The sequence below is a fragment of the Anticarsia gemmatalis genome, chromosome 10 (genome assembly GCF_050436995.1).
Source record: "Anticarsia gemmatalis isolate Benzon Research Colony breed Stoneville strain chromosome 10, ilAntGemm2 primary, whole genome shotgun sequence".
Lineage (NCBI taxonomy): Eukaryota > Metazoa > Arthropoda > Insecta > Lepidoptera > Erebidae > Anticarsia > Anticarsia gemmatalis.
Genome location: NC_134754.1, coordinates 7,142,472 through 7,169,054, shown reverse-complemented (window position 1 = coordinate 7,169,054; position 26,583 = coordinate 7,142,472). Strand labels below are relative to the sequence as shown.

General features: G+C 34.6%; 2 protein-coding genes across 6 annotated transcripts; one reads left to right on the top strand and one right to left on the bottom strand.

Annotated features, from left to right (window-relative positions):
- The first annotated feature begins 184 nt into the window (after positions 1 to 184).
- Nt5b (5' nucleotidase B) lies at positions 185 to 20,783 on the top strand. Of its 4 annotated transcripts, none has more exons than XM_076118993.1 (13): positions 185 to 336; positions 864 to 1,088; positions 9,252 to 9,325; positions 9,416 to 9,533; positions 9,773 to 9,868; positions 10,314 to 10,460; positions 10,890 to 11,175; positions 11,834 to 12,005; positions 15,170 to 15,392; positions 16,321 to 16,468; positions 18,789 to 18,943; positions 19,372 to 19,480; positions 19,885 to 20,783. In XM_076118993.1, the coding sequence occupies exons 2-13, from the start codon at positions 895 to 897 to the stop codon at positions 19,996 to 19,998; spliced, it is 1,836 nt and encodes a 611-aa protein (XP_075975108.1). In that variant the 5' UTR covers positions 185 to 336; positions 864 to 894; the 3' UTR covers positions 19,999 to 20,783. The 4 variants fall into 4 exon arrangements, with proteins under 4 accessions (XP_075975108.1, XP_075975107.1, XP_075975109.1 ...); XM_076118994.1 differs by lacking the exons at positions 185 to 336; positions 864 to 1,088 and adding exons at positions 4,676 to 4,851; positions 6,221 to 6,451; XM_076118995.1 differs by lacking the exons at positions 185 to 336; positions 864 to 1,088 and adding exons at positions 4,676 to 4,851; positions 6,160 to 6,451.
- On the bottom strand, positions 20,753 to 26,257 carry LOC142975878 (protein FRA10AC1 homolog). 2 transcript variants are annotated; one of them, XM_076119000.1, is made up of 5 exons: positions 26,141 to 26,247; positions 23,136 to 23,420; positions 22,223 to 22,382; positions 21,294 to 21,518; positions 20,753 to 20,872 (listed from the first exon to the last, which is right to left on the bottom strand). In XM_076119000.1, exons 2-5 carry the CDS (start codon positions 23,406 to 23,408, stop codon positions 20,802 to 20,804), a joined length of 729 nt encoding a protein of 242 aa, XP_075975115.1. In that variant the 5' UTR covers positions 23,409 to 23,420; positions 26,141 to 26,247; the 3' UTR covers positions 20,753 to 20,801. The 2 variants fall into 2 exon arrangements, with proteins under 2 accessions (XP_075975115.1, XP_075975114.1); XM_076118999.1 differs by lacking the exons at positions 20,753 to 20,872; positions 21,294 to 21,518; positions 22,223 to 22,382; positions 23,136 to 23,420 and adding an exon at positions 23,465 to 26,054 and having other exon boundaries at positions 26,141 to 26,257.
- Positions 26,258 to 26,583: the final 326 nt, after the last annotated feature.

The window sequence follows — 26,583 nt, the reverse complement described above, 5'->3', positions numbered from 1 at the left end:
GAATCTTCAGCTGGTTTAAAAATAATAAGCATAACACTAACATCATATTTTCACGCTAAAATGTTAGATTTAAACTACCTATTTAAAACAATGAAATTTGGATTAAAATAAAAGTAAAGAAAGTTTATTTTCGAATCGATTATCGTTCTCGATAACACAACTATGTTTTTGACTTGACTATTTTATTTTTACGCATTGACATTTTACGTCTCTCCAATGCTCAAATCTCAAATTATGAGATCAGTGTCACAGATGTGCATTATTTTCAAATTTTCATTTTTTAAGTAAATACAATTCGTGCGGCATTATTACCAAATAGCTATACTAATATTAGGGGTAAGTTTATTTTAAACCTAATAATAAATTATGAGTCACAATACCACCTCAGAACGTATAATAAAGCTAAAATTAGTGTTTGGCACTTTAACCATTTTTCTTAAATAAACCATTGATCCATAATAGTTCGCATTATTTTATTTTATGTTAACCGAGGCAAACAGCTTCATAAATATTATAGCCGCAAATCGATTATCTAATAATGCAGGTATATTTTCATCTAGAGGTCATCATTCGAAACACTACATATCGCAATGTTAACTGTTTTTCTCGAGTAAAGAAATCTTAAAAATAATGTTTATACTAATATTATTTTATTATTATCATTAGCTTATACTTTGTCGTCCCACTGCTTGGCGAAGACCTCTGCAGTGTATAATTATATTATTTTTTAATTATTTGTAAAATTATTAAGATAGTAAGTTATTACATAGAATTTCTATTCCAAATGCTACTGTGACTATTGCTTCTAATTATAAAATGTGGTAAATAAGTAATGTGACTTGACTTGGTATTTATTGTTTAAGGTAAAGGCGAAATAAAAGGAACTGCATTTGCATGAGCTGGTTATCAAGTATTCTCATCAGAAATCCGGGAAACCAAAGATTTTTTAGCATAAGTTTAAATTACTTTAAACATCAACCAATAAAAAAAATGACTTCCCCAATTCAAGGCTGTGTTAAAATGGAATGTAAAGTTAATCATGAAAATTCAGTTGTATCCAAAAAGTACTACAGGAGAGCTGAACACAGGTAAGACTTTATTATTTTATCTGATTAACTAGGTTTGAACATATTTTAGCAATTTATTTTTATTTTAGCGACACAATGTTACAGAGGAACTATAACATTGACTATATACCAATTAAATTAAATTCAATAAAATAATATGAAATTATTCATGAAGTACCAAGTTTTGCAAGATTTAGTTAGTCTAAGATAGGACTTTTAGTAGTTTTTTCTTGTAATATTCCAATATGTAGCTATTGTAACATATAATTTACATCTTCTACTATGTTGGGAATGGCACTATATTAGTGCCAGTTACAGCAGAAATTATTATTCTAACACAACTTGCATATTGATTTTTTACAAAAGATTTCTTTTATATTTTTTTGCACCGACCCATGTATTGGACCTTAATATGTATTCTCCTTTTGAACCTGGGAGTTTTTGGATTTACTTCCATACAAACCTAAGGTGGATTGGGCATGGACACTGATATGTTGATGCAATATATAACAACAATTTGCGATATTCATAGAGCTTGGGACATATATTTTTTACGCAACATATACAAAACATGAACCATAAATACCTATAAAAACATTAGTTAATGACGCGCGCGATATAATAATATTGTACGGCTGTACCACAGATGAATAGTAGAGACGCAGAGCGTGACGGCGTGACTGATGTCTGATAAAACGTATTACCTATTGTCATTAAAAGCAAAGCGTTTGGATTTACTTCTCAATAATTATTTTAATCTACCACATTTTAAATAAACGTATTTAAAATTAGATAATATTGCCGTTAAAAAATAACCTTTCTAATCTTTGGTGACATATACCCAATTTTATATGATCGTAAATTAATAAAATACGCACACGTACTCGTATGGATTCAAAACTTATAGTTCTATGCAAACTTAATATTTACATCATTTACTGACCCGGTCAAGAGTTATCATCTTACGAGGTTATCTTTATCATTTTACTTGTTTTGAGAGCTTTGTTCGTAGGACGACGCCAGTTATATTTTAATATTGAAACGAGACACACATTTTTGTTACATAGTTTAAAATAAATAAAAAAAATGCCTGACGCGTTTGAAAGTGCCTATCCACTATCACCGGCTTTAAGGCCTCAAGATATACGCGCACGCGCGAATTCATCATCTAAGACAAAACGACCAGTAATATCTTTCCTTGCCGGCGATGAAGCCGTAGAAATACCGGACAAATCAGAAGTCGGTGTTGCTAGGCCTTTGAGGAAATCTGAAATTGACTTGGATAGTTTCGCAGAATCAGTTATCCCAATGACTGCAGTACCAAGCGCGACCTGGCTCGATAAAAGAGAACTCCAGCACAGGTTTGTATAAATCCGATTACACACTGACGCACAGTTTGCTTATAATGCTGCCTTCCTTTACGTCTTTTATGATCCATGTAAGCCACCCACGGAAATCAGAGTACAGATGTATATCTATGAGGCTTCCCGTGTATTTATTTAATACGAATTCACTAAAAAATGTATGGTGGCAGCAAAAGTAGTGGTCTAACAACTTCCCTACTATTAATACTAGGGTAGTTGGTAGTCCTTTAAAAGTAAGTAGTAAAAGTCCTTATAAAGGTTGAAATTATTGGTTTATGTGACTACGTTAAACGCTATTTAACATTACCTTGTTAACAAATCACCTTGATCGCAACCTTTCACGAATCCTTATGAAACAAGATTAGTTATATCACTTTAAATCTCTTACCGATTGTACTTCATTGTCTAGCCGCTATCTTGATATTGACAACTGATTTTATAAGTGCTACCTCTTGTCAGATGCATATAAAATGGCACGCTAGGAATTTTTCCTCCATCAGGTCACCGATGTAAATAACAACTACCTATAATAATTGTTTGCTAGAATTAGCACTTTCCGTGGTATGATGAAGTTTATGTGCTATATTCGTATTTGTGGTTAACTTTTGAAAATTCTAGAATATTATTAACTTTGAACGAACCTACCCATTCTTATCCATTTGCATTTCGTATGTACATATTTGTTTTTCGTATAATAATAGCTGAAGACTGTGTAATAGCCTTTGTGCGACCCATGTACAATTTGTTTTGTGTGTTTACTCAGATTAACTGACTGCAGAGTATCTAGTTAATATCGCAAAGAATTGAGATTTGGTACAGTGCGTAGTAACGCATGATAGGTAAGAATTCTATGTAGTGTGATAAAGTATTTGTATATCTTTAATATCTTATCAACATTTATGTAAGAATTACACAGTTGGCAGTGCTTCCATCGTAGAATACTTATACGTTTTACAATATGTGTACCCGCCACCCCTCGTAAAATGTCTGGTTCTGGTCCTGTCTTCTCCAAAATATAATCTCGTTATTTAATTAATCGATTATATTCATTGGTTACATAAAAAAAACGATAGCTCTCAGCAGGCTTGACTTGGCACCCGCGTTGAAAGAAAGATATTAAATGTGATTCCTGACGAAAACACAAATATGATCACAAGTTTGTCTCAAAGAGATCGATTTCAAAGAAGTTACTCGGTAAAAGGATTGGGGGAGTATCTCAATATTTAGACTTATTACTTTCACAGCCAAAATATCTCCAGATATTTTTATGTCTATTCCGTGTAAGCAGAGTTGGTGTCGAACTGACTTCGAATAATAAAGAGTTTTGCAAAGAAAAAGCGGTATTGGTTATTGTACCTGGTTTGTGATTATGTAGTTCTGAGGACTAATCAGACCTATTGTTCTACGGAAGTGTTTGGCGTTACAGACTTATATCAAAAATTCGTAACTTAATTAGAATCCCACCTGGCTAATTCTAGTATTTGCAATCCACAAGTGCCAGTATAAAAATAAATACAACTTGCACTTAGCGCAAACGAAGCGAATCAAGTATGTAAGCCTTTAAGAACAATTGTGAGAATAAAACAATTGATCGAATCAAAAACCTTTTGTATTGACGAATAAAAACACGTTGCACTAATCTAAGACTTATTCATACTTTGAAACAGTGTTTACGAGACAGTTATTTGCGTTTTGCTACAAACGCGTATCTAAACTAGTAAACTGGTGGGTATGAAGTACTGGCCTTATTGTGAGCGATAACGAAATTGCTCATTAAAATGAATTGAGTACGTAGCTAACAAATTTATTACTATGATGTTAGAGTTAACTCCTGTTTACGAACCTTAATGTTGTTTACTGAGTAAATTTTAATAAGGGACGGTATACATTGATAGGATAGACGGTATACAGATATTATGGGAATCTAAGGTATTTGTGGAAGCCTTCGTTTAGAAAAAATGCAGGCCCTCTAGTTAAAAAACAGTTATTGGTGTTCGTAAAATCAGCTGAAAACATTAGCTAGATTTGAAATGATTTCTGATAAAATTAATGAACACGCAAAGGTTTATAATAGAAATCCATTTTGTTTTAAATGCTTATTCATGACAGTTAGATGACAGTGCATAGTGATGACTTCATGAGTGTGACGGTGTTAACGAATCAGCTGTTCGGTGCGGCCGCGGGGAAGTGAATGTTGTGGGGCCTATACGTATAGAGGAGCGTCGACTCCGATACAACGTCAGTATACGCGACGCCCTCGTCGATCTGTATCGCACGTATAAACACTAATTGATAGAATTCTGTTATCGCCGCGGGTTTGTTACGCTATGTTCACCTAGTGGTTCCATTGTGTTGTCACCAAGATTTGTTCAATGTCAAGTTGAAGATTACCAGTGTAGATATTTGCAGCGGTGATTATTGTATGTAGTGTTTTATTTCGATTGTATTTTTTTTATATAAAAGTACTTATCCTTTATATTATTGGTTGCGCGAATTCTGTCAGTAACAAGGTTATTATTTTACCGCGTAGGTGTCGAGTCACTGTATACTGCGCATAACACCCATTCATAGTCTGTATTATTTGTTGTGCAAGCGATGATTTCCAGTTAAACTTGTTTGAATGTCCTACATTTTCTAATAACATTTTTACACCAGCGTGAATGAACTGCATTTCAGTGAAATTTTCTCTATTCTCATTAATGTAAACATGCTCGGTGAATTAACAACAATCGTTTGTTAATATTAGAACCATTGTTACTATGTTTCGTTGTTTCTATTTTCTTTGTGAGTCACAACAACAACAACACTCGTGCTGCGTGCCATATGTGTGAAAGTTTATTTGCATTTATGTGGGTGTTGTGTAGTAATTTCTTTGTTTACGTTTTTTTAAATTTAATACTTGGTAGGAAAGAGTAAAATTCTTAATAATATGTACCTTCTTATTCCTTAATATTCTTAAAATTATTAATAGCCTAGTAAGTATATATTATTTTATGATATCATTTCCTACACATAACGTGGTGGCTAGCTGATTTGTCAGATTCGTGAAATTGGTGCCTACCTAAGTACATATCGATTTGCGTTTCCTGGCAGCCGCTCCCCCATGCGCCCTGGAGTGCATCCCATCTCAGACGTATAACTCAATAGATAAACCCCAAAATTCACTGGATGCTATGTATTGTCTGTTCGTAAACTTGTACAAGTGTAACAGATAAAAAATTTAAACGATCTCGTTCCAGGGCATGTAGTTATTGTTACTGCATGAAAATGAAATAAGACTCGATATATTTAAACTTTCTAGTACCTACCTATATTGCAAGAGTAGGTTTCCAATCTTCCATATCATGGCTGTGTTGCTCAACCTTATTCCATGTTCTCACCATAAAACTATTTATATTCCAACTAAGTCATATCAACTTAAAACTTAGGATAGGATTTTTTTCTAAAATTTTTAATTCCCTGGGTAAATGATTCAAGCGAAAGTAGTCGCATTGAAACCGAAAATGATGACACATAAAATATGACAAATATTAGTCTACCGCGTCATCGGGTCTTAGAAAGATTAAAAGTAGTGTAGTTGATATATCTAACAGACAATAGTCGTGTGGAAGTGACTCCTTCACGTCATTTTAAATCTAACGCTGTGTAGCTGGACCGGTCTTTATAACCTTGTTACTGTCAAGGATATTCACTCAAATGCTTCTTGCGTTTCACTGAAACGATTGCAGTGAATCATGAGAGTCGTATGAGTCGCGAGTAATGATATCAACGTAAATGTTTTGTTTATAGTGGACTCGAAATAACCAGTGTTAAAAGTGCACTTATATCGTTTACATGGACTTGTGTTTACTCATTTTGGTGGTGTGATTGAAATAATTGATTGACTTTCTGTAAGTGGTTGATCATGAGGATAGAACGTGCCATGGGAAACGGCACAGCGGAAACGTTATACGTGGATAAGCCCGCGGCCAACGGTTCCTCCTATGGCAAAGGGGACAGATATACGGCAGCACCAAACGAGTGAGTTATCGACCTTGAAACTAACACTATTGTAAAGTTTAAATGTTATTTATTGCAACATAAATATTAACTCGTGAACAAAATAGTCGAGTTTTTAAATTTAGCTATTAGATCGAGTGCGTGGGCGATGACTAAAAATAAAAATACATTCAAAATACAACACGTTTATAAATTGCTGCATTTGAACCCATTCAAGTGGTGTTTACGCAGGAACGTTTGTTTCGTGTTTTCATCTTCAATTTTCTTCGTAAAATACATTTCTTTGTGTAAAATCGCAGATGTTTTTGTAGTAACGTACATTATTCTTTGTGGTCTGATTAAATAAATGTATAATCAAGGAGTGGATATCGTAAACTGTTTCAACAACGCCATTTCTTTACATAGAACTACAGTAAATATTAACCTTAACTTTGGACTTGAATTAAACTTTACAACCGAAACACACTCTGACCTGGCAAAGACGCAAGATTCATGGATACCACAACAACTCTCAATAATAAACTGACTTATTTTCTTAGTTATGTATTGAACTACTTACATTTTATGTGCTATGCACCAGAGACTAGAAAAAATACGAGGCACGCAGGAACTGACAGGAACTAACCCATACATAACTGCCAAATAAAAATAAATAGGTAGTTTCTGTATAAAATAGTAGAGATACTCGCGAATGTCTGCAACACTGAAAATTGATAGAGGACTTGTCAAAATGGATGGAGATTAATCATATAATTAACATTAAAAAATAACCTAAATGGCAATTTTTAAGAGAGTGACTAGTCGTGAAACCATGATTTAAATAGGATGGTCTTCATAACACGACTCTTAAATTCGAATCCAGGAGAAAAGGTAGAGTTATATTAGCGTTTTCATATATTTTGACGGTCACCGTCTCAAATTCTACAGTACTTACCTACTCACCTCTTCGTAGCCTTGTAGGTGCACGTGCCGTAGTTGTTGTTTTGGCAACTTTAATTGTTGACTGAGACAAGATGAACTTGTTACAATTTTGAGCTCCTTAGCAGTTAAATATTTCATTCGTGATCGGTACGAACAGTAGTTATTTAGTAGTTGTTAGATTTTTTATTCTAGAAAGATTCAATATTCAATGCGGTCTTGGCATAGTACTAGAATTCCGGCACAAGTAAGGCGCGTGTTATTCAGCACTATCTGTAGGCGTGTGTCGCAAATCTAATACATGTATGTATTATGACAATTATAATGATTCAAATGGACATCAGACTGGAGCCAACAGCAACATTTCGTTTAAGATTATCCTCGGAATGCGTAAAGTTTTTCACCTTGTGCGACATGTACCGAATCCAGAAATACAAATTCGCATACTTGTAATGACGACAAATGTATGATTTAGTTAACTCTGCTGAAGTTTGGAATCTCCTGCCAGATAAAAATAAAATGAAATGAATCGCAAGAAACGAAACTTGTAACAAGGCCAATATATTTACAAGTATTTACAGAGGCTGTTATTTGTTTGTAGTATTTTCATTTAATGCCAGTTACAGATTAAAAACAGCTCCTTACTTTACGAGTATAATGCGGATTTCAGTAAGGAGACAGAAGAAGAAGTTTCTAACATTGCTTGGGTTGCAACACCTTAGAGATAAGAAAGACGCTGAAGGATAGTCTCTGAAATTTAATAAGACCTCACAAGAAGTAGATTATTAACTCTAAAATGTCGATCTAAATACAACGTTAAATTCGTCAATAGCAACAACGATAAAGACGATTATAAAATCTGACATGACAGCGTAATCTTAAATGTGTATAATCCTTGGAGCGATCTCGACTTTCTATTGATATATGCGCAATATTGATATGGTTATCTATTTGTTTCATGTCATTCATTGTCAATTTGAATAAAGCTGACATGAAGGCATTCGTGTTATCTCAGTCTCCGTCGTTGTTCTGATGTAATGCTTATCTCGTAGGTACTTTGATTTCTTGTTACTGCGAAACGGATGTGAACGTTGCGTGTTTGTGTTAGCTGACTTAGTCCTAAATTGCTGATTAGAAAAAGCAACATTGATTACAATGCAGACGAAATTTCCGACGTGGAAATTGCTGCGAACAATGTTTTAGTTCTACTGCAATTATTCATTAGCCTTGGTGCTAATTATCTTCTATTACTATTGATTAATAAGCAATCTTAGGAATAAATATTTAGAGTGGTGTTCTTTCAGCACTAAATTACCTAAATAAGATTCAGCAGATAGACGTTAGGCACTTCAGTGGTTTTAATCTCTCAAACATCTAGATAGAATCTGTTTTTACAGATTCATTTAATCTCTAGTATAGGTAAAAAACCTATTGCATAAAGCGTGACAGAGCGCTGTAAAGTTGTTTTCTTTTTAATTCAATTGAAATAAACATTAGGCGTATCATTCACGAGGCTCTAAAATTTCCGTCTTCCGATAGCAGCTTGCGGACTACTTATTGTTTCTAAGTATTGTATGATTAAAATATTTATTCGTAATAGCAGATATGCGTACTGACTTATGCTGAGTACCAGACTGCTGATTCATTTCAAAGGAGCGACTGTAACTAAAACAAAATTAACTGTGATAACAATGTGTGCTTAGTACATAATCGGTTATTGTTTGAGTTTTTCTTACATATTTCTAGTTGTTCAATGTTTTTTATATGCTGTGATACCAGACGTGTGTTGCAAAAATCCGTTCATTGATAATGATTACGAAATATGACCTCAAAGATTTTATCTTGGTATTAATATTAACGATTGAACTCGTGAAAGTAATCTTGACCTTTTTGTTTGTTTCAGAATTTTTGTAAACAGATCGCTACATTTAGAGAATGTTAAGTTTTATGGATTTGATATGGACTACACATTGGCTGGTAAGTATAGTAATAATAGGCATAGCCCAAAATCTCTCGCAAATGATCTTTTTAGCATGTTTTTCTGACTAAAGTATGAATTTCTTTTAGAATATAAATCGCCACAATATGAAACGCTAGGATTCAATTTAACGAAAGAGAGATTAGTACACAAGGGTTACCCTAAGGAAATATTAGAATTTGAATATGATCCTTCATTCCCAGTTAGGTAAGTAACATTTATGATATTACATAATACATAACAAAAACAAATCATATTTTTGCTTTTATTGTTTACTTTTTCAACCTGTTTGCACAAGCATTCAGGTTTTAAGCTATTTCTAGATACCCGTTTCGCTTTTTGCGTTTATTATGCTTGATTAGTATTAACGCAAAAATGAGGAAATGTTATAAGTTACAATGATAATAATAGAAGAATCTCCCGTCTTAATTATATTTCTTTTTCAGAGGATTATGGTTCGACACATTATATGGAAACTTATTGAAAGTGGACGCTTACGGTAATATTTTGGTATGCGTTCATGGATTCGAATTCCTCAAACAGTAAGTAGATGTTTTTCTTAATTAATACCTATTCATTTATTTTCCACCTTTTTGTATCATTGTACAACACGGAAGCAATTGATTTCTCTTAGCACTGTGCAAATTCATAGGTGCTACTAAACTTGTTAACTAACTAACTTGTGCCTTTGATGTCGAGTGATGTAATACAAATATTATACTGTTCTATTGGTATTTTTTTTAGTTTTATTCCGTCAGTTTTTCCATGTGTTACTCTAAAGTTCACGTTTATTTATAATTATCTGGAATGTATTTTCGGTATCATGTTAGCGTGCCACCGTGTGATGCGAGCGGATCTTGGATGTATCGTAAAATATCATTTTTATGTTCAATAACAACTTTATAAAAATATATTCCACATCATGAATCATATTTACTTATAATGGTGTAAAATGACACGGTGTAAAGTTTAAAACTTTTGTTTCAGTTCACAAGTATACGAACTGTATCCCAACAAATTCTTGACTTTAGACGAGTCAAGGGTGTATGTGTTGAACACATTGTTCAACTTGCCAGAGACGTACCTGATAGCATGTTTGATAGACTTCTTTACTAATTCACCTCAGTACCAAAGGTAAGAAATTGCCGTTCACATTATATCTAATTGATGTTGTCAACGTGATTATCTAAGCGTGCAAGGTACAAATTGTTGAAATTAATGAACAAATGGCGCGTTAATGCGACAGCTAACAGGTGCGATAGCATCTCCGGTGATCTCCTTAAGATATTTTTGAATCTACTGCATGGAATCTCTTCTATTGATTTTATTATACCTAATCTAAAGTGTAATGTTAACTCAGTAATAGCTCTCCTTTTGTAATTGAATGAAGCAACAGACGTGAGAACATTGTTATGAGTCCATACAATGAGATCTCTAGTCGTTGACCTATAAACGTATATGGACAGACCGGAGCAACTTCATTTTTAAAAACAACAAACAAAACCTTGCATTTCCATTTGTATTTTCGTATGTTTCATAAATTATTATAATTGTTTCTCGCAGGGAAAAAACTGGGGTAAGAGCCGGTGATCTTGCGATGTCGTTTAAATCAATCTTCCAAGACGTGAGAAATGCGGTCGACTACGTGCACATTCACGGTGACCTAAAGAGCAAGACTACGGAAAATATGGACTTGTATCTGAATAAGGATGAAAGGTTACCAACATTCTTGACGAGGATAAGAGAGAGTGGCGCCAAGGTGTTCATTCTAACGAACAGTGACTACAATTTCACAGATAAAATTATGAACTACCTGTTCGATATACCTAAGGAAAATGCAGATGGAAAGGTAAGAAACTAAGTTGCAGCTTCAATATATTATGTGAATTAGAAGTCTTGAAAAAAAATGAAGTTATGTTAATAAAACTATTTGCGTCTCTTATTCAATAGTTTAGTTAAAAATATCTATGCTGCCAGTTAGTATAAATTAGGCTTGGAGGTGCAGTTAATCACAGACAAACCATTTATCTTGAAACAAAACAACTACAACAATTTAACAAACATTAATCAAACGAAGATCATGTCACTGTAGTCTTTGGACGATGATAAAAGCTTATGAAAATGATAAATTGGCCCAGTGACCACACAATGTTATTGTTGATGCAGCCAGCTGTCACTATAGGCGCCAAGCAGTTCATCACTTTCAACATACTCCTATAATTTATTACTCGTGTTAAAGCTTTCACTACTTTTAAAACAATGTACCCTTAACTCGACTTTCCATTGATTGAAATCTTGATGTGTTACGTCATGTGAAAAGCTGAGCGGAGAATTTACCTTATTTGTCCTATAAACTTATTTTATTCACCTTTTAATAAAATTATTGGAATTAAACGTTTATATGATGTAGGTAAAGGTTATTGAAGTTAAAAGTACGTACTTTTATCACCGTAAAATATCTGAATGTTACTTAAAGGGCCTTCAGAATTGAATGTTGATGTTTATAGGCGCAGCCCCAAAGAAACTGGAAGACTTATTTCGACTGGATCGTAGTGGACGCTAAGAAACCTCTGTTCTTCGGTGAGGGAACAACACTACGTCAAGTGGACACACGTACTGGAGCACTTAAAATGGGAAACCACGTGGGACCTCTACACGAAGGACTCGTCTATTCAGGAGGTACTTATTCTTATCACAATTTTACATCTTTCGATGGTGTGAGTCATATTTAAATGCTTAGTTCACGGAAATCGAGTAGTTGATAAAGACTAAACTGTAAATGCCATTATTGTGTTGATTTTAATCAGTAAGCCCAAGTCAATTTCTAGTAGATTCGTGTGATAATGCGGTTACAAGTAAACATTTGTGTCTTGTGCCATAAATTACGAAGAGTTTATTTAAGACCTATCCGTTGACAGTCTTACCTATAAGCAGTCGTAATGAGACGTCAGTAAACAGATGTTGCTGGCCATACACCTGAAGTAATTTATTCCTAACTCGCTTACGATTCCGGGATGTGATAGAGTGGTTTATTATTAGCTGAAAATCGAGAGTTCGAGACCACACGTTGAACACGCCACCTTACAGCTATTTATTGACGTCTGACTTTGCGTGTTGCGAACGAGTTTGTAATTACTTGCTAGGGTTATCGTGGTCCGATGTTGAGTAACCTTTTATACTTGCCTGTTTAGGTACTTTTTAAATCTTTATATCAAAAATCTTGGAGCCACCTTGATTTTGCACCTGAACAGTATTGTTTCCAAGCAGTTAATATTTACAAATTATATTTTTTTTATAGTTTAAATAGCGGGCGACTCTAGTAGGTAGCAAACATTCATTTATTATCGTTCGTGCGTAAAGCCATGTAAGAAGTTGGCGAGTCAGTTATGTTGTTGTTATTCTCGGTCACTGTTGCAATGTTAAGGTTATTTTTGTGTTAACAGTTGCTCGTAAATAACCGAAATTTTCCTTCGATTACGAAATCACGTGTCGGAGTTATTTGATAAAGAATGGTCACGATTTTATAGCAGGCACGTTTACGGTCAAAGAACTGATTATATTTATTATTATTTTTAAGAAATATTATCAGCAGAACTAAAAAAATATTATCTATGTATTTTTCAAAGTTATCCAATTGATGCAATACTTCGCAATCTTTCAGATTTATGATAGTCTGATTGCTACAAATCCCTTCTACTACTTTAATTAGTATAATGCTTATCTGAAGTAATTAATTAGATATTCTCTCCTGAACGTTAACCTGAACTTGCCATACTATAACACAATACTTCGTAGTAAATTCTTTAATGTTACACTTTATAGAAATTGCACGTCAAAATCTTGTAGCGAATATCTTTCAGGTTTCTTGAATATGAAATGTCTCCGAGAAAACAATACAGCTGATAAGGTAGTACCTAATTAGTATTTTCTTGTTTATCTCACAAGTTAGTGACGTTATTTTAAGATTGCCAATCAGAGATTCACATCAAGCATTGTGCTAGTCACGTTCAGTTGTCGTCACCGTGAAACACCCTTCAGATTAACTCTTAATTAGAACATTGTGTTGAGCGTGGTGCTACGCGCGTAGCGATAAACAATATTTATCATCGCACGCTCCTTATCGCGCACTTGTGGAATATTTCAGTTAAATTCGATACGTACCTACATCCATACTAATATTATAAATGCGAAAGTAACTCTGTCTGTCTGTTACTCAATCACGCCTCAACTGCTGAACCAATTTGCATGGAATTTGGTATGGAGATATTTTGATTACCGAGAAAGGACAAGGATACTTTTTACGCCGGGAAAATGACGCATTCAGGTGGCGGGTAAAAGCTAGTACTCAATTAATACCTACTATAAATGGTATCTGTATTATTGTTTATATGAAAATCCCATTGCGAATGGTTAAGGTATTTCCTTGTAATTCCTATTTTTATTACCTATTCAAGTCAACACGTTAAATCATACGGCTTTGCAGTTTCATAATAGATTATTGGTTGCTTGGTCGTTAAAATATAATCTTGTAGTTTGTTATTCCAATTGGCCGTGGAAGTGTACCTTCGCTGTAAGATGTGTACTCACAGGTTTAGCGAAGTATGTCGCTACACACCTTTATTGTATCTTGACGCTGTTTATGAAGGGTAATTAAAACCGTTTTTTATTTAGAAACCTTATTTACTCAATCAAAGTCTTTAATTTACTACTATACTTTTTTAACCCTTTACTGTCCCACTGCAGGACTAGGGTCTCCTCCCAAACGAGGGGGAGGCCTTGAGTCCACCACGCTGGCTAAGTGCGGGTTGGGGACTTTGCATGCCCTCAATAAATGTATTAAACAAATTTTAGGCATGCAAGGTTTCCTCAAGATGTTTTCCTTCACCGTGAGAGCAAGTGATAATTATTTCTAACTAGCTGACCCGCGCAACTGCGCTTGTGTCACATAAGATAGAATGGGTCAAAATTTTCCCCGTTTTTGTAACATTTTTTATTGCTACTCTGCTCCTATTGGTCGTAGCGTAATGATATATAGCCTATAGCCTTCCTCGATAAATGGACTATCTAACACTGAAATTGAATTTTTCAAATCGGACCAGCAGTTTCTGAGATCAGCGCGTTCATACAAACAAACAAACAATCAAACAAACAAACTCGTCAGCTTTATAATATTAGTATAGATACACACAACTTCGAAGTGGTGTGTTGCCGAGGATTAGAATCTGCGACCACTTGCGTGGGAGGTGCCGGCATAAACCACTCGGCTATTACTACTTAATTGGACATTATGATGAAAAAGATTTACACAGGCATTTATACTTCCTTCCTTGATATCACGTGCAGAGACGATATTGCATGCGGATATAACATAGTTTGAATGAATGATGTTCACTTCATTTGCATATTTTCCTCCAGTTGACAATGCAGTGATTATAACTGGTAATGTCATAATGCAAGCTTCTGCATCTTATGAAGATTAATTTTAATAAGAACATCATGCTGATAATCTTCTTTCACATGCATTTGGATTTGGATAATCCCTGTAATAATATTCACATTTATGACAGTGTTATATGATGTCCAAGATATTAATAATATCCGCGTATTGCTTATATGAATGTTTTGTAAATCATGTAGAGACGTATGTATATCCTTTGACTAAATTGGCCTAAATAAATAGACAATTTAGTAGCACGAGACGAAAACGTTCTCAATTAACCAGATGTTTTAGTTTCTGTCACCAACCTTTTTTAGGATTACAGTTTGATTTATTCTAAGCTTGGGCACACTTAAACTGCTTAGGACATTGATAAAAATTGGCTAAACAATCTCTATTTTTCTAGGTTCATGCGACGTATTCACTCAAATGATCGGTGCCAAGGGTAAAGATGTGTTATACGTGGGTGACCACATCTTCGGAGATATCCTCAAGTCGAAGAAAATCGGCGGGTGGCGCACGTTCCTCATAGTACCAGAGTTAGTGCAGGAGTTGCACGTATGGACTGATAAGTGCCAACTCTTCGCTCAACTGCAGAACTTGGATGTAGCACTCGGTGATATGTACAAGTAAGTTTTATTTCATATATGAATTTACTTAGTTTTGTGTTGAATTGTTTACTAATATTCTAACCCTCTTATTCATAAAAATATATTAAGTTGTGAAAGGCTTATAAAGTGTTTTGTTTCTTTCACTCCTTAGCGAAATTAAAAAAAGAAAACATATTATGCTAGCTTTTAACTAAAATAGGTTTAAATTGTGTTTATGAATAAGAGAGTAAGTATAAAAAAAACTGAGTTGGTCAGCGTAGATAAATTGAGACACCTCACCTACAGTTTTACGACTTTGTCAGTGACCCGCTGATGGTGGCCCTTTTTGATAATGCTACTTCATTTTGGAAATACAGAGAACTTTCATTATAAATGTAGATAAATCGTGCATGTCTTTCTGTTAGGTGGTCGGACTTATCCCTGTTTCGCTATAGGAGGAGACCCGTGCCCGTCAATGGGATAGTACCTAATGGGGAATATTATGCTATTAACTTTAACTGCATAGTGTAGGTTAATAAAGTACTCTCGTTACCTTGCACCCATCCAGTGCAGTGGAAAAGCAGTCTTATAGACAACCGAAAATCGATAAAGCTATTTAAAAGTAGGCATTTCATGGTCTGCAAACTATTTATAGACACGTGTTTAAGTGCATTTATGGAGTCTTTATTTAAACAATGATCCGTATTTCGGAATGCACGTTAAATTGTGGGTCCCGGCTGTCATTTTCAAAGATCTTTAGTCGTTAACAGTAGTGAAAAGCTAGAATGTCTGACAACCGAAGGCCGATAAGCAGTCGCACCATGTTAATACTGATATCCAGCTTCATCCGGTGAAACTGGAAGCCGACTCCAACATAGTTGGGAGAAAGGCTAGTCTAATATGATATTAGCTAGACAAAAACACGGACGTGTTTTCATATTATAATTCATTTATTGTTCGTTTACAGAGATTTAGACTCCAGCACAAAGGAGAAGCCGGACATCTCGAAGCTGCGTATGTCGATCCGCGACGTGACGCATAAGATGGACCTCGCTTACGGCATGCTCGGATCACTGTTCCGCTCTGGATCTAGACAGACTTTCTTCTCCTCACAGGTTTGTTACATTATACCTAGAATTACACTGTTCATGATGATGATGATAATGATGATTTTTCCGACTGATTTTGGCCATGGTATCCTCCGACCCCTAATCATACTGTTTATAGAAGGGTGGTGAAAATTGGGTAAGATAATGAGATTCCTGCACTTTACTCTTAACATTTAGTAGGGCGATGTATGATATTGTAATGAACGGCCAGGTATACCTAAGTGGGTGCTGGGTATATTAGAGAAGATTTCCGTCCTCGTTAAAAAAAATGTATAAGTGTGTAGGTATTTACGTAATGAAATTAAAAGCTTTTACGGTCAATAACAATTTAAACAGTTCATTGTTAAAATAATTGGATTTTATTTTATTCCGTAAAGGGCAACCGCCATAGTAGTCGCTTTTAATACCAAACTCATTTTATGATGTACCATTGACATTTCAAAGAAATGTTAGTGTAAACAAGTCTGCGACACACTTTAAAATGTAAATAGAATTCTTGTGGGCACTCATTAATATAAATAAGGAGCATTACAATGACATGCTTCTGTCTAATTAGCTTACAATCTGTTCGTGAATTAATTAAGGAGAAAGTGCTACATACTTGTGTTACATGCATCAGCACAAAACTCTATTAAATTAAGAGTTTTTGTAAAAAATATCTCTACTTTGTTCGGCTGTCAGTTTCGTAGATTTTTGACAGCCGTTAACCAGAAGTCAGAAATTTGAAAGTCTGATAACTAGTCTTCCCGAAGGGTATTGTGTTATAGCCCAGGTTGTGAATTTCCGATAGGCAGTCGCTCCATGTGAAATACTGGTATTCAGCTGCATCCGGTGAGACCGGAAGAAGGCTCCAATATAGTTGAAAAAAGGCTGGGCTGATTGGTTGATCTCTATTTTGTCTATATCTATGGTTAAGTTGTCGGTTAGGGTTTATTTTCTCCTACGCCGAATAGGTCGCGTTTGTCGATCCGGTAATAATTAAAAAACTATCTCGCTCGCATGTCAGCGTTGCTATGCAGTCCCACAGAACATTATGTACATATGTATGTACGTACGCTCGACCGACCAACTCAACCAATGTCATTGTGGGAAGAAAGTAAGCCTTACTTACTTATAGTCGTTCAAAGAATGTATGTGGCCGATATCTGGCTATCGATAATCGTGTCACATCACGTGCGAGTAGTTAAGTGCACTAGGATTATAATGTCACTTTCACACTCTTTATATCATTTGTGCTCGATAAGATATTGTTCACAATTTCATTAAATCTATCTTGTGCTTTATAATCGCAGTCCGTACTAACGTTGTACCGCGTTATTAGTATGTTATAGCTAGTTTTATAGCTCTTGTATAAGTGTCGGATAATCTATCCAAGAGATAAAGTGACATCGAACATATAAAAATCTATTAATATTGTATTTGATAAGTTTACCAATGCTTACTTATTGAGACAGAAGTGGAGAAACCTACCATCATTCTTTCAGACATTTATCTTATTAGTCATGATAAAAGAGCAGGCTATGAATAAATACAAACCAAAGTTCAAATATGTATTTAGTAATCATAACTTTTAAACCTTCTCGTTGCACGTTTATTATATTTAGTAAGCACTATTGTCTTAATAAAAATAACAACAGACATATTTGCATTAGTTTTGTCAACTTTGCTTAGTTGATGCATAAAAATAACGTAGTTGCATCAGCTGTAAACAATCTAAGGCTAGACATAAAAGTGCGTCGTTTGTTTGACTCAACACTACTTTGAACAAATATTCGAGTGAGATAAGATACTAACAAGATAGTCAAGTTAGGGCTTGTTTCATCACTTACTGATAAGCGTCGGATAGCCTATTATTTACTTAGTGACAAAAAAGTCAGTGTAGAATTAGATATAATCACAAGCTATCCTTTTATCTAATAGTGGCGTTAAATGTTTAGAATATAATATTAGGTACGCCTGTTTGCTTCGACTTCGGCCAGAAACCTTCCTTTGGTCAAACCCTGTTTTCAGTATTATCTCTTTGTAATTGAGTAAGATTGTTGACATTTAATTATATTGACAGAAAGGCTCATATAGGTATATACTGAACAGTAAATTCCAATACACTTTGATTGGTGTGGGAAGCAAACCCTTACTGCTTAACTTAGGTATGCCCTTTTTCGGGCCACATTTAGCGATAGTTTATTTATTCAAACTGTTATATGTATTGAGCTTAAACACTATTGAATAGATAAACTACCGATAAATGTACCTCAGAAACCGGGTATTAGACGTTAGAAGCATATAAGAGTTTTATTATAATACATTTGTTATTGTATGTTTCCAGGTGGTAAGGTATGCGGACCTGTACGCGGCATCATTCCTGAATCTCATGTACTACCCGTTCTGCTACATGTTCCGCGCCCCGGCTATGCTCATGCCCCACGAGTCTACTGTAGCTCATGAACAACGGTTCACAGTCGACACACCTACCATTGACAGGTTAGTAGTATTATTATAATATTAAAATATTCCTCCGTACATCAGTGGGCATTTGCCCTAGTTCCCGGAGAGTACCTCATAATTTTAAGAAAATATTATGAGTGACAAATAAATAAATTAAGTCATAAAAATTTGTTTTTGACCAACAAATGATTCATATTTACATTTGAGTCACTCTGGTTTTGGTGATCTCAAACAATCGGTTTTAAAACGCGTGAGAGATACACGCCAAATAACTTTGTGTGTCGGAATATAGCCGCAAGCCACTGTGAGAAAAGAAATAGATTATATATTTAGAAAAGTATGGCACATGAAGTTATGACACACGCACCAAATAAGGATTTTTTTTTTAAATTTTTACATTGAATAAAATGTAAAGGCGAGGGTGTTTAATGGCATTAAAAAATAATATAATGTTACAATTCCAGATCAAGACATACGGCGCAACGTGCTTACAGCGTGGTGTGCATTGAAGACACGTCTGATGAAACAGTCACCCGTGATGATACTGATCGCCCCGCTAACCCTGATATTAAAGTAAGATTTATACTACTTTCTTAGCAACTATTTTCTCAATTACATGCAGGACTGGACTATATTACGCATAGTGCGAATTAAATAAAATAATTATAGCTGAAAACACATCAGCCAGTAATCATACAAAGTTTCATTATTATTCATTATTGTCTGAATGTCTGTATAAGAATAACACAATACACTGTTTTCGATATGGTTTTCTTTTTGATGTGTGTTATTAAAGACGCTAAGCACGGAAATCTGTCAGTCCTGCGCCGAACCCTTACCAGTGCTGTCACTTATCGGTCCCACCGGGCTCTGACAGTGATGGAATAAGGAGGCCACAAACAAAGTCTTGTTCGCCGCCGTATCCTAATATCGGCTATCAGGATTGTATTGAGGAAGAATTCGTTGTGTTGTTGCAGGCGAGCGCGTCGGTCCCGCACGTGCGGCCCGAGACGCCGCGCCAGCTCACGCACACGCACGACGACGACTGCTCCGACGACGACGACGTCACCAAGTCGCAGCACGCCAAGTAGCCGCCCGTGTCCCAGCCCTCGATCCCCCGATAACCAACTCGTCTAAGAATACGATCCCGTCGTATTCACAAATTATGAAAAACGTGTTCCGCGACATCGTTTCAATTATACACGGTCCGTAACGATATACGGTCCTTGTACACTTAATTATTCGTACGAAGAATTAGCGTCGGCGAAATGAGAATATTTCACCCGAAACTGAAACTAGACAGTAAATTTATTGATATTTGTAAGTGATCGTATCCCGTTCTCGTGTTTCGAGTCGTCGAACGGTTAGAGGCTTTCGTTACCTGCGTAGATGGAGACGTGAGTTTGAATTTTTATATAGGTAGATTTACCACTATGTTGAATATATGTTTATTGTTTATGATTTTATATCTCTTTATAATAAATGTGATGTTACACATTTTTATCGTTGGCTTTTATTTTAAATGATAAGTTACGATTTATTCATATTTTATTGAAAAACAAACTATTAAAATTTTCGTTATTTATTTTTGTAATGTTATTACTATCGTCAGCGGGGAATCGATCCAGTTTAATGTCATAATAATCTGCGATATTGATGAGCTCAGCTTTATCTTGTTTATTGCAAACACGGATCATACATTATATCATTATAATCATTTAATTATTAATCTTTGAATCAATCCTAATAGCATCTCAATTTACAGGTTGTAAAATGTTAGTTATTGCCTAAATGAGATTTTGTAATAGAGGTTATTCCATTCTTACGTAATAAAGAATAAAAATGTTATAGATCGAAATAAATTGATTTATTAATATTCTGTGTATTTTATTTCTTACAACAATAAGTCTTCCAAATATTCTTCAAATTCTTCCTCCCTAGATTTTTCTTCCGTTTCTGGTACACCTGTAAATAACATTATAGGTATTAGTGTCTACAATAAATTGCAATCGGTATACAAGCAATGTTTGTACTGTAACATACGCAGTATACCTTTATATCTTTGTATTGAAAGATAAGCTTATTTTAATTATTTGTTAACATAGATTTAACTCGGGCAGACGACATGATTCCTAGTAGGTACAGTTTCGCCGTTTTCAATATTCTATCAAAGTTTAAAGATAGATAGCTATCCCAAGTGTTAATAATTATAAGTGTTATTATAAAAATATGTATATTTAACTGTTTTCTGTAGGAATTGATATCAATGGATGGATCATGAATGAGAGCGAAGCAACTAAAAATTGATAGAGAATGCTTGCCTTAAATTAGTAAACAGTTAGTAGAAAATAGGAAACGGTTTTACAAAAATAGTTTATATACTTACTCTTTTTCCATAGTGATTCCTCTGCAATATTTTCTGTAGGTACAATTTCAGCTGAAGTGGAAGGCTCTACTGTACTTTCAGTCGGTTCAGTAGCAGTTTCCTCATCGTCCTCCTCGTCCGTAACTTTCTTAGATTTTTTCTTTTTCTTTTGACTTTTCTTCAACCTTTTGATTTCGCGTTTCTTTGATTTGTAGTTCAACTTGTCAGAACATTCTGGGCACAAACCTGACAAACAATTTAATATTAATGTAATTTGCGAAGGGGCACATTCACAATTCATAAATCAATTGCACTTTTTATACAAAATTTCTTATTAAATTAAGTTCTAGGTAATTGCAAGGTACTGTCAATAAACTAAGTAGATTGTAGCCTACACTGACACGGGTAAAGTCCTCCCCCGTAGTGGCGTGACGAGACCCAATTGACGTAATTACTACACGTCCGGATCACGACGCGTTTGCAATTGCTTACAGATCAGATATGCTATCCCAAACCACGTGAACCATTTACCGTCTTAACCTTAAGTAACTACTATCTTCCTAGGCAGGCGATTAAAATAAGTGCTAATAGATGAGTAAAGAATACCACATCGGAATAGACCTACGCTGCAGTTAATATTAAGACCGAATTGTCTACTTATGTCAAACGTTTCCTTTCCCCCTAGTGGGTTACTACTAAAGGATTCTTATTTGCCCCACAAAAGAAAGCTTGTCCGTACCTGAGTAATTTGGTACTTTCAAACGAGACAGATACAGTGACGAAGTAGTCACAACGTAATTACTGCAGCGCGCGGGTGTTGTGGGTTCGATTCCCACACGGAACAAGCTTTTGTCTTATAGATCTAATAGTATTGTAACGCCGTAATAAAAAAAGTTACGAAAGTGTGAATACTCGCATTACGTAAATTAGTAACAAGTTATTCGACTCACGAAGTTTTACTAGAGCATTTTTCTTCTCATTGTCTTCGATGTACGCAAAATTGACTTCCCAGGACTTGAGATCTCGATCATTGTTGCACACCTTATTACCGCATAGGAATTGACCCTTTCCAAGCACGACTTCCTTCTCAATGCGCCATCGAAGTGCCACCTAGTGTTGTATAAAAACATTCGTAATACTATTTTTTTTACAAAACCTAAATGATTAGGACAAGTATAATGTACAAACCTATCAACATCAAAGCATGGTACAAAGTACAAGTCCCACTTTGCATTATAAATGAGTTCAGAGTTCCCTACAGAATGAAGCATTTATTTATGATGTACAAACAAAGACGGGCTTACATATTGATAAAGGTTTTAAATATTAAAAAAAAGATGCATGCTAGTAGCGTGAGACTAAAGGCACGCTTGCCTTTTTGTCATTGATTTTGTGGGACAAATGGGGATCGGCTGCGGCACGAATGGCCAGATGTGCGTTACTGTGTAGCGATGCGGGTGAATGTATAGAGCTATATTTAGCCTACAGAAAGGCAGCGCGGCCTTTGTTGCACTCCCCAGCATAACACACAAAGGAAGGTCTCGCGGGCAAAAAAAGGCAATTGAGTTACATAAGGGATCGTCCCCAATCTCAGGCTTGTTAAAACTAGGGGAGAACCTTAACGGGCGATTTCAATGTGACCTTTTACATCCGTTAGCTTAATATAATTCAAAATATTTGTTACTGCGTACAACCGCTTACCAATGGGTTCGTGTAGATGTTTTTACGAAATAATACCCACGGGAGAACGATATTGGTTGGTGTTACTCCCATATTTCGTTTTGTAGGCAACTACTTATGTACATAAGTATAATAAATTTACGTACTTCTTAGGATATTGTTGCAAAAAATGTTAAAACTTACTTTGTTTTCTTTGTACCTGCTTAGATCACAAATACAATACTCTTTGAAGAGTTTGTCATAATATTTTTTAGCAAGTTGCTTCTCCCACGTGTCAGCAACATCGTCTTCCTCCCATAGGAACTTGTAGTTCTCTCTTATAATATCGAGGTCAGTTCTATCTTTGGACGTATCCCGTTTCAAGTGTCCGGTAGAACCTTTCGTATTTAGACAATATACATTAACTAAGTATTTATGTAACTCATAGGGATTAAGATTACGCAACCTTGCTGACATAGCTAGTGTGACCTAGAACAAAGGGAAAATGCCGTTTTATTTAAAAATAAAACATATTATTGCAACAAACAACTCTTTAATAAAATCGCAATTATTATTACACATTTCCATAAAATATTTTAATTTTATAATCAAACGGATCTTAATCTAATTGTCATGATGAGTTTTAACAAGGTGCATTTTTGATAAATAGAAAATTGCATAAACAGTATGAATAAATAATTGTTTTTGTGCATGAGTTAATAACTACTCTGAATATTATCGTCAGTCTTGTAGATTTTGCGTTTTATTACATTTGGCTCAATATCTTTTCTTAAATCTACAAACAAGTCATGCAAAGTTAAATATCTAAAAAATTAAATATAATAAATATATTAAAATATGATTATTGTCTATTTTATATTTCATAAATCTAGACAATATTCTAAGGCATTATTTTACAACCAGTTAATGATATCAAAGTGGCACAATACATTACATTTTATAAGCCTTTGGTTTTATAGCCAATTACAAAATATGACAATACATTAATTATCTTTGGGATTTTTGTTTCTTATTTTGGTTCTAAAAGTCTTTAAGCAAAGGTAGCACCTTTGCATAGATTAATAGTTTTACTAATGATCTTTAACAGATACAAATAAATATGTGCACTGTTAAATATTTGTGATGTTTAAACAAAACAATTATGTTTAATAAACATTATCTTATCACTATAGTTGTTCAGTGTCTTAATTGTAAAATTTAGGAGACCATTAAGGAAGGAAAAATTGTGATATCCTACAGTTCATCCACATTTAAAAAGAAGCAACTGCTCAGTTACTCTTAGGTTTAATTTACTATTTCTATTAACACTAATAATTAAATTATTTGGTATACTCATAATTATAACATTATAAAGAATAGGCACATTAAAATGTTATTGCTTTGGTTACAACACAGTACAGTAGTAAAATCACTAGAAATACTTATCTAAAATTTGGCAAAGTTCACTTCATAACTGGTAGTTTAGTACCCCATAGTATAGGTTTACAAAAATATATATTTGTGACATATTTTCGAAAGGCCTCTTATTGAATAGTAGACATCTTTCCTCTATCTAATGTAAACATTACAATAAGGCTATCTGAACCTTTGGACATTCAACCTACATAAATATCCACATATTAAAATATCACTTTATCATATCTAAAAGGCAACATTGGTTGAGATATGTGTGACCTTATTGTAAAGCACCTGCAAAGACATTTCACTAATACACTAATTATCCCAAACATGCAATTGAAAAATCATATAAATAATATCCTTGAAAGCAAATACAGCAGCACACAAGAGTGTGACAACACTCACATAAAACACAGAAACACACCATAATGACTAAAATATGAACTAGATCATGATAGCATTAAATTTAGTATAAACAATGTAAAAGTTCTATTCTTAACAAACATACAACTAAGTTTTTGGCAATAAGAGAATCAGAAATCATAGCTTGCTGAAAATATTATACCACAGTTTTTGGCAACAGACTTCATCTATGATATCAACAGCTTGATAATTTTGATATTAAAATGCAATTGAATTGCATGTTATATATTATGACATTGACCACAGTTCCTTATTCTCAATCAGTTCTCATGTAGATCATGGTTACCCATGTGTCTTCTCATGTTTCTTCATATTATCAGACCGAGTGAATGCTTTATCACACACTCCACAGTAGTAGGACTTCTGCTTGGTGTGCACTGTCATGTGACGTGATAGTTCACTTTTAGTTACAAATTTCTTTTCACACACTGTGCAAGCATGTTTACGCACATTCAGATGAAACTTCATATGTATTGATAGTGAACTGGATTGTGAGAATGCCTTGTGGCAAAGTTCACAGACAAATGGTCTCTCACCAGTATGTTTGCGTAAGTGGTTCATAAAACCTGTCTTAGTATAATCTTTTTGACACAGGTGACAAAAGCTTGACTTGGACTCCAACATTCCAGGAAAATGACTGCTCAAGTGTTTTCTAAGATCCCAATAGCTTGGAAACTTTTCTGAGCAGACATGACAAGGGTATTTCTTTTCTTCGGTGGGTTTAGCACTGCATTTGTGAGAGGCAAGTAAATGTTCATTGGAAAATATTTGGTTACATTGGTTGCAAGTATGACTAGCCTCGGAGTCAGTTGATAAAGTGACCTCCAAGTAGTTTTCAATAGACATAACATTCCCGTTGGAACTATCCGCATCGTCGATATGAATTTGTGTCATTCGTTCCTTTGGCGAAATATCTTTGGAATCGGTTTTTTCGATATATTCTCTGTAATCTAGTGAATCTTTACCTGAATTATTGTTATCTGGTTCTACGAGATGTAAAACTGGTGATTCACTTTGTTCCCTATCTGGCGACGTAGTTTTTTCGTTGTCAGAATTATCGGGTCTGGAGGACACATTATTATCAGACTCCCAACCATTTTCGACTATTTCTACGTCCGAATCAGAGTCTTCGGCGCTCGAAACAGTATTATTGACTAAGTGAAATCCGATATCGTCAAATCGTAGTACATTTGAAGGAAGTTTAACCCCAACGATAGCCTGAATCGCCTGCCATGAAAGCTCCTGGGGGTTGTTCTGCATATTAGATCGCACTACTCTAACCTACAAACGAGTATACATAAATTACTGAAGTGATTAACTTACAAACTAATGACCACAAAAATATGAATTAATAGTTTGAACTTTACCTTAAATGTACACGATCAACAATATTTTTATAATAATCAATCCAGATGACACCTTTGATTTCTACATCTAAAAATATTATGCTATGCACAGATGCACTACTCTAACTCTTTGTGGAGTTTATGCTCAATTTTGTCTATGGTTCTTATGGTCAAAATAAAAAAAATAATCTGCAACAGACTAAAAAAAAGATTACGATTGAATGATTTCAAGTACCTACCTACCTACCCCACCGTTGACAACTTTACTAACTTATTTATTGCTTTATATAATATTATTATTTCACATAATTGAGAAATAATTAATATTTATTTATTTATTAATTGTAGCATTGTATAATAAAACATAGCAGTACACACCTACCTAGGTCGCAATTAGATTTAATAACTTTTCAAAAACTAGTTAGTTCACGAGTTAGTTATGTAGGTACTCGAATAATGAAAAT